We start from the raw sequence: 8,794 nt of genomic DNA on the forward strand, positions 1-8,794 counted from the left end.
CGGTGCTGGGTTTGGACCCCAGGACCTTCTGAGTTTGTATGTATTTGTTACTCTATTTATTTATTTATTTTACTTGTACCTATCTATTCTATTTATTTTGTTTTGTTAGTATGTTTGGTTTTGTTCTCTGTCTCCCCCTTTTAGACTGTGAGCCCACTGTTGGGTAGGGACTGTCTCTATATGTTGCCAACTTGGACTTCCCAAGCGCTTAGTACAGTGCTCTGCACGCAGTAAGCGCTCAATAAATACGATTGATGATGATGATGATGATGAGTCCCAGGCCCGGGCCCCACCCAGTAGGCCGCCAACGTCAGCGGGGCTCTGGACTCCGGGGGATGACGAGTCCCCCTGGAGAAGCACGAGGTTGGGGGTCCGAAGGGACGTCCCTGCAACGCCATTGTGTGTGTTTGTGAGTGTGTGTGCTTTTGCGTGCACAGCGGAGGCTACCACCGCGCCGGTGGTAGACGGAAGGGCAGTGTCACTATCCAGAGTTCTTCCGCGGCCTACCCGAGTCCAAAGTCCAGAGTCACCGAGGCAGGTTCGGGGAGCCTACGGGCCCGTCGGGGTCATCAGCCGGCATCCCTCCTGGTTGCCACGGAAACGGCAAGGCCCGCCAGCTCCTGAAACAGCAAACAGCAGCGAGTGCAAAGCGCCCATTCGGCTCTGCCCGGCGGTCCGGCCAGAGCACGGGTCAGCGGCGGACGGAGCCCTCGGAGGCGGGAGGCAGCGACCTACAGACTTCATGGGTTAACCCTTTCCGGGTGAGTACCCGCCGCCCCTTCCTTCTTGGGAGAGGCGCTCTGGGGGCACCGTCGCTTTGGGTCCCGGGGTCCCGCACGCCGGGTGGCCCCCATCTCTGCGATTCCCCTCACTGCCCTCTCGCTCGGGGCCATCGAGGAACCACCACATGGCTTCCCCGTCTGTTTGGACCTTCCCCCTTTGGCATCAAAATACCCAGACCTGATAACCCTTCCCGCAGGTCACGTGGCGCGGGCCGGCCTTTAACACTGGCATCAGTCCTCCGGCCGGCCGACGAAAGAGATGAACGTGCGGTCGCTGCTCCTCTCGGTGGAGAGACGAATTAATCGCCGTCCCGTCCTTTGGTACGTGTTGTCTCCAGTTCTTCTTCCCCTCGTAGAACATGGCTCCATTTTGGAACATCATCATCATCGTCAATCGTATTTATTGAGCGTTTACAGAGGCCTAGTGGGAAGAATACAGACGTGGGAATCAGAAGGACCCGGATTCTAATCCCGGCTCTGCCACCCGTCTGCTGTATGACCCTGGGCAAGTCACTTCACTTTTCTGGGCCTCAGTTACCTCATCTGTCAAATGGGGATGAAGATCGTGAGCCCCATGAGGGACAGGGACCGTGTCCAGCCCGATTGGCTCGTATCTACTCCGGCGCTTAGAAGAGTGCCTGACATATAGTAAGCGCTTAACAATTACCATCATTATTATTATTATTGTTGTCTGAGACCCCCGGGTCATCACGTGAGCAGCCCGGCCCCTCGATCCATCCAGCGGGTCCGTGGTGGTGGACGGGGGAGCCGCCGGGTATAACCATGAAGGAGAACGGCCGTGAACCTCAAGGTGAATCATGAGCCGAGCTACTTGTCCTTTCACCCTCCAGTGATTCCTTCACGGCATGTGCACCTTGGAGCCCGTGTTCCTGCCGGGAATTCCTGGAATGCGCTGTCCTTCCCCCGCTCCCAGCTGCACGCTTGAGGCTGCCTCCTCCCGAGAGGGTGGTCCCTGAGACCCCGTCGTCCTCCCCTGATCTTTCCATTCCCGCCTGCTGCACTTCTGTGGCTTAGGGATGTGGATTTGGCAGGAAACGGGTTTCCCGACTCTCGTCTGGTTTTGCTATTTGCTTTGGGGTTTCTGGGCCTCTTTCCCATGTCTCCTCTTCGGTAGACCCGCGGACTGAATATGACCTGAGTGGACTGGGCCTTGTTCGAGAGTCATTATCGGGCTCTTCCATCTCTGCGACTGTGAGGAAGGTTTCCTACCGGGAGGGCCTGGGCGGTGGGGAGGGAGACGGAGGTGGGGCTGGGGACTGGGGCGTAGGCCTGTCCCGCGGATAGGTGGGCAGCTGGAGGGTCTCAGGACCCCTGGGAACTGAGGAAACAGCTGGGAAGCCCAGAACCTGGCCTAGGCCCCCCAGCTGGACTCGCCTCCCGTGACCCAGAATTCATTCATTCATTCAATCGTATTTATTGAGCGCTTACTGTGTGCAGAGCACTGTACTAAGCGCCTGGGAAGTGCAAGTTGGCAACATATAGAGACGGTCCCTACCCAACAGTGGGCTCACAGTCTAGAAGGGGGAGACAGACAACAAAACAAAACATGTGGACAGGTGTCAAGTCCACATGTCAAGAAGCTGCATGGCTCGGTGGAAAGAGCCCCGGCTTTGGAGTCAGAGGTCATGGGTTCAAACCCCGGCTCTGCCAATTGTCAGCTGTGTGACTTTAGGCAAGTCACTTCACTTCTCTGTGCCTCAGATTAATTCGTCTCTCCACCGAGAGGAGCGGCGACCGCACGTTCATCTCTTTCGTCGGCCGGCCGGAGGACTGATGCCAATGTTCTCTGTAAAATGGGGATTAAGACTGTGAGCCCCCCGTGGGACAACCTGATCACAGTGTCACCTCCCCAGCGCTTAGAACAGTGTTTTGCACATAGTAAGCACTTAATAAATGCTATCATTATTATGTCACCAGAATAAATGGAAATAAAGCTAGATGCACATCATAGATGCACGTCTCAACCTATTTTATTTTACTTATTTAATTTTATTTTTATTTTACTATTTTATTTGTACATATTTATTCTATTTATTTTATTTTGTTAATTTGTTAATATGTTTTGTTTGGTTCTCTGTCTCCCCCTTCTAGACTGTGATCCCACTGTTGGGTCGGGACCGTCTCTAGATGTTGCCAGCTTGGACTTCCCAAGCGCTTAGTACAGTGCTCTGCACACAGTAAGCGCTCAATAAATACGATTGATTGATTGATTGATTGATTGTTGGGGAGGGTTAGAGACGGCCTTGTCCCCAGGCCAGCCGAGCACGGTGGGTTACGCTAGAGAGTTGCCCTGCTACTGGGGTCCAGGGAGAGCGTTGCCCACAGTGAGAAAGGCCAACACAATTTTCGGAGGAGTCCATCATCATCAATCATATTTATTGAGCACTTACTGTGTGCAGAGCACTGTACTAAGCGCTTGGGAAGTACAAATTAGCAACATAGTCCATGGAGAGAGAGGAAAAAAAGTCCCCAAATTCCCACACTCCTCCCTGAGCTGTGCCTTTCTTAAGCAGGTTTTTTTAATGGTATTTTGTTAGGCGCTTACTATGCGTGAGGCACTCTTCCCTTTTAGACTGTGAGCCCACTGTTGGGTAGGGACCATCTCTATACGTTGCCAACTTGTACTTCCCAAGTGCTTAGCACAGTGCTCTGCCCACAGTAAGCGCTCCATAAATACGATTGATTGATTGATTGATTCTAAGCGTTGGTGTAGATACAAGTTAATCAAGTTGGACACAGTTCCCGTCCCACGGGGGGCTTCCAGTCCCAATCCCCATTTTACAGATGAGAGAATTGAAGCCCAGAGAAGTGAGGTGTGAGCCCGCTGTTGGGTAGGGACTGTCTCTATATGTTGCCAACTTGTACTTCCCAAGCGCTTAGTACAGTTCTCTGCACATAGTAAGCGCCCAATAAATACGATTGATTGATTGATTGATTGAGGTGACTTGTCCCCAGGTCGCACAGCAGACAGGCTCAATTAATGCAGCTGTTTGTGTTCTCCCAGGTGATGCTCAGGGGCCTGCCCTTTTCCCCGTGGACAGAACCCATGGCCCGCCCCGCCAATTCCCTCCTCCTCCTCCTCCTCCTCCTTTTCCTCCTCAGCTTCTTTGGGTCCGGGGGCCGGAGCAGCCGGGCCCACGCCGCGGGAAACGGCACGCTGCTCTTCGCCAGGGAAAACACCGTCCGCAACTGCAGCTGCCCCGTCGCCGTCCGGGACTGCGACTACGGCCTGGCCAACCTGCTGTGCTCCTGCAGGACGGTCCTCCCGTCGGCCACGGGCCCGGCCAGCTACGGCAGCGGCCTGACCATCTGGTTCACCGACGCCACCGGGTTGGCGGCCCTGCTGAATTTCACGGCCGTGCGGGAGCTGAAGCTTTCCCTGTGCGGCCCGTCCACCCTCCCGGCGGAGTTCCTGGCCATCCGGGGCCTAAGGAGCCTCCGCGTGTCGGCCGGGGACCGGCGGCTCCGGGAGCGGAGCCTGCTGATCCACGGAAGCGGCGACCAGAGCCCGGAAGGCGACCAGCCGAGAGAGAGGAGAAGGCTCTCCTACATTTCCTTCCTGGACACGGCTCTGTTCAACGGGAATTCGTCTTTAAAATCGTACAGCGTCGACAACATCGCTGGCATCGCCGACTCCTTCCCTCGTCTGCCTTACTTGAGGGTGCTCGCCGAGCCGAGCAACCGAAGTTATGTGATTACTTTCATTTACTGAGCTGGGGTTTCCGCTCAATTCACTCAGCTACTTGAGGGCCCCCTCCTTGAACCCACAAAATCGACGACCCCCGTGGGAGTTGGATTGCGGAGTAACGGAGAGATCCTGTTCCGCGGAGGGAAACCGGGTTCTTCCCTAGGGCGGTTCTGGTTCTCCGGAGTTTACGAGCCTCAGGCCTGCAGCTTCAGAGCCATTCATTCATTCAATCGTATTTATTGAGCGCTTACTATGTGCAGAGCACTGGACTGAGCACTTGGGAGAGCGCAACGTAAGAATAAACAGACACATTTCCTGCCCACAACGAGCGTACAGTCTAGAGTCTGGTTTCTGGTAAAACAACCCTGTGCTTCGGCACACCCTGATCACAACTTGAAATGCTTTTCTTAAGAACGTGATAACACAATATTTATAATTATTTTTTAATAACGATGGTTTTTATTAAGCACTTATTGTGTGCCAAGCACTGTGTGGGAGATACAAGGTGATCTGATTGGATACCGTCCCTTTTTCCGCCGAGGCTCGCAGCTTAAGAGAGAATTGAGAAAATGAGACCCTTTGGGTTGGCCGGTCAATAATAATAATGATGATGGCATTCGTTAAGCGTTTACTCTGAGCGAAGCACTGTTCTAAGCACTGGAGGGGATACAAGGTGATCAGGTGGTCCCACGTGGGGCTCACAGTCTTAATCCCCATTTTACAGATGAGGGAACTGAGGCACAGAGAAGTGAAGTGACTTGTCCAAAGTCACACGGCTGATGAGTGGCGGAGCCGGGATTAGACTCCGTGGCCTCTGGCTCCCAAGACCGGGCTCTTTCCAATCAATCAATCAATCAATCGTATTTATTGAGCGCTTACTGTGTGCAGAGCACTGTACTAAGCGCCTGGGAAGTCCAAGTTGGCAACATATAGAGACGGTCCCTGCCCAACGGTGGGCTCACAGTCTAGACGTTTCCACTCATTTTCTCAATTTTCTCAAGCTGCGAGCCTCAGCGGAAAAAGGGACTGTATCCAATCAGATCATCTTGTATCTCCCACGCAGTGCTTGGCACACAATAAGTGCTTAATAAAAACCATCGTTATTAAAAATAATAATAAATATTGTGGTGTTATCACGTTCTTAAGAAAGGCATTTCCAGTTGTGATCAGCTGCGTGATCAGAGAAGCAGCGTGGCTAAGTGGAAAGAGCCCGGGCTTTGGAGTCAGAGGTCATGGGTTCAAATCCCGGCTCCACCACTTGTCAGCTGTGTGACTTTGGGCAAGTCACTTCACTTCTCTGGGCCTCAGTTCCCTCATCTGTAAAATGGGGATTAAGACTGTGAGCCCCACGTGGGACAACCTGATCACCTTGTAAATTCCCCAGCTCTTAGGACAGTGCTTTGCACATAGTAAGCGCTTAATAAATGCCATTATTATTATTATAGTAAGTGCTTAATGAATACCATAATTATTATTATCAATAATAAGAGAAGCAGAATGGCCTAGAGGACAGAGCATGGGCTTGGGGGTCAGAAAGACATGGGTTCTAATCCCTGCTCCGCCACATGTCTGCTGTATGATCTTGGGCAAGCCATTTCACCTCTCTGGACCTCAGTTCCCTCATCTGTAAAGCGGGGATTCATTCATTCATTCATTCAATAGTATTTATTGAGCGCTTCCTGTGTGCAGAGCACTGGACTAAGCGCTTGGGAAGTCCAAGTTGGCAACATCTAGAGACGGTCCCTACCCAACAGCGGGCTCACGGTCTATGTCAGCTGGGTGACTTTGGGCAAATCACTTCACTTCTCTGGGCCTCAGTTCCCTCATCTGTAAAATGGGGATTAGGACTGTGAGCCCCATGTGGGACAACCTGATCACCTTGTATCAGTGCTTAGAACAGTGCTTTGCACATAGTAAGTGCTTAACAAATACCAACATTATTATTATTATTATTATTATTATTATTATTATTATTATTATTATTAGAAGGGAAGGCTTCACTGCCTCACGTTACAGAACGGGGAGCTCAGGGGCTTCTGCTAACTGGCTGATCCCAAAGATCAGTCCCTTTTTATTTTATTTTACATTTTTATAGCACTGACGAGGCTGCTCTATTCGAAGCGCTCAAGTAAGCGCTCAATAAATACGATTGATTGATTGATTGATAGATTGATTGATTGATTGAAGCGCCGTGGTGGGTACAAGGTGATCAGGTCGGACGCCATCCCCGCCCCACATGGGGCTCACAGTCCATTTTACAGAGGAGGTAACCGAGGCCCAGAGAAGGGAAGTGACTCGCCCAAGGTCACACAGAAGACAAGTGGGAGCCCACTGTTGGGTAGGGACCGTCTCTATATGTTGCCAACTTGGACTTCCCAAGCGCTTAGTACAGTGCTCTGCACACAGTAAGCGCTCAATAAATAACTAGAACCCAGGGGATTAAGATTAGGAGCCCCATGGGGGACAGAGACCCTACCCAACCTGACTGACTTTTATAAACTCCAGTGCCTGGCAAATTCATACATTCATTCATCCAATCGTATTTATTGAGCGCTTCCTGTGTGCAGAGCACTGTACTAAGCGCTTGGAAAGTCCAAGTCGACAACATATAGAGACGGTCCCTACCCAACAACGGGCTCGCAGTCTACAGACATCACAGTTATTACTATTATTGACTCGCCCAGGGTCACCCAACAGACAAGGGGCGGTGTGAGGATTAGAACCCAGATCCTTTCATCATCATCAATCGTATTTATTGAGCGCTTACTATGTGCAGAGCACTGTACTCAGCGCTTGGGAAGTACAAATTGGCAACATATGGAGACGGTCCCTGCCCAACAGTGGGCTCACAGTCTAAACGGGGGAGACAGAGAACAAAACCAAACATACAACATAAAATAAAAAGAATAGATATGTACAAGTAAAATAAATAAATAAATAGAGTAATAACCTTACGCTCTCATCATCATCATCATCAATCGTATTTATTGAGCGCTTACTATGTGCAGAGCACTGTACCAAGCGCTTGGGAAGTACAAATTGGCAACATCTAGAGACAGTCCCTACCCAACAGTGGGCTCACAGTCTAAAAGGGGGAGACAGGGAACAAAACCAAACATACTAACAAAATAAAAGAAATAGAATAGATATGTACAAGTAAAATAAATAAATAGATAAATAGAGTAATAAATATGTACAAACATATATACAGGTGCTGCTGCTTCCCTTCCCTAGAGAAGCAGCGTGGCCTAGTGAATAAAGCCCAGTCCTGGGAGTCGGAAGGTCACGGGTTCTAATCCCGGCTCTGCCACTTGTCGGCTGTGGGACTGTGGGCAAGTCATTTCGCTTCTTTGGGCCTCAGTTCCCTCATCTAGAAAATGGGGAGACTGTGAGCCCCACAGTAACCTCCCCAGAGCTTAGAGCAGTGCTTTGCACACAGTAAGCACTTACTAAATGCCATCATAATTATTATCCACCCCAGTGCTTAGAACGGTGCGTGAGAAGCAGCGTGGCTCAGTGGAAAGAGCCCGGGCTTTGGCGTCAGAGGTCATGGGTTCAAATCCCGGCTCCGCCAATTGTCAGCTGGGTGACTTTGGGCAGGTCACTTCACTTCTCTGGGCCTCAGTGACCTCATCTGGAAAATGGGGATTAAGACTGCGAGCCCCACGTGGGACAACCTGATCACCTTGTAATCTCCCCAGCGCTTAGAACAGTGCTTTGCACATAGTAAGCGCTTAATAAATGCCATCATCATCACATAGTAAGCACTTAACGAGTACCAGAATTATTATAATAAGCGTGGTTAGTGGAAAGAGCACAGTGTTGGAAGCCAGAGGTCACGGGTTCTAATCCCGGCTCCGCCACTTGTCAGCTGTGTGACTTTGGATAAGTCACTTCTCTGGGCCTCGGTTATCTCATCTGGAAAATGGGGATGAAGACTGTAAGCCCCACGTGGGACAACCTGATGACCCTGTATCTCCCCCAGTGCTTAGAACAGTGCTTGGCGCCCAGTAAACTCTTAACAAATACCATCATTAGTACAGGCTTGGGAATCAGAGGTCGTGGGCTCAAATCCCGGTTCCACCCCTTGTCTGTTGTGTGACTTTGAGTGAGTCACTTCTCTGGCCTCAGTGACCTCATCTGTAAAATGGGGATTAAGACTGTGAGCCCCACGTGGGACAACCTGCTCACCCTGTATCTCCCCCCAGAACTTAGAACAGTGCTTTGCACATAGTAAGTGCTTAACAAATACCATCATTATTATTATTATGAAGACGGTGAGACCCACGTGGGACAACCTGAT

The 8,794-nt window shown here is 50.9% G+C and overlaps 1 protein-coding gene across 2 annotated transcripts; it reads left to right on the forward strand.

The window, feature by feature from the left end:
* Positions 1-438: 438 nt before the first annotated feature.
* C24H21orf62 (chromosome 24 C21orf62 homolog) lies at positions 439-4,748 on the forward strand. 2 transcript variants are annotated; one of them, XM_038766347.1, is made up of 3 exons: positions 439-761; positions 980-1,103; positions 3,808-4,748. In XM_038766347.1, exon 3 carries the CDS (start codon positions 3,811-3,813, stop codon positions 4,513-4,515), a length of 705 nt encoding a protein of 234 aa, XP_038622275.1. In that variant the 5' UTR covers positions 439-761; positions 980-1,103; positions 3,808-3,810; the 3' UTR covers positions 4,516-4,748. The 2 variants fall into 2 exon arrangements, with proteins under 2 accessions (XP_038622275.1, XP_038622276.1); XM_038766348.1 differs by lacking the exon at positions 439-761 and having other exon boundaries at positions 893-1,103.
* The last annotated feature ends 4,046 nt before the right edge of the window (positions 4,749-8,794 follow it).

The sequence above is a fragment of the Tachyglossus aculeatus genome, chromosome 24 (genome assembly GCF_015852505.1).
Source record: "Tachyglossus aculeatus isolate mTacAcu1 chromosome 24, mTacAcu1.pri, whole genome shotgun sequence".
Classification (NCBI taxonomy): domain Eukaryota; kingdom Metazoa; phylum Chordata; class Mammalia; order Monotremata; family Tachyglossidae; genus Tachyglossus; species Tachyglossus aculeatus.

What these genes read in the sequence shown, in the direction of transcription:
- C24H21orf62 (XM_038766347.1), top strand. Translation starts at nt 3,811, where the DNA reads ATGCTCAGGGGCCTGCCCTTTTCCCCGTGGACAGAACCCATGGCCCGC.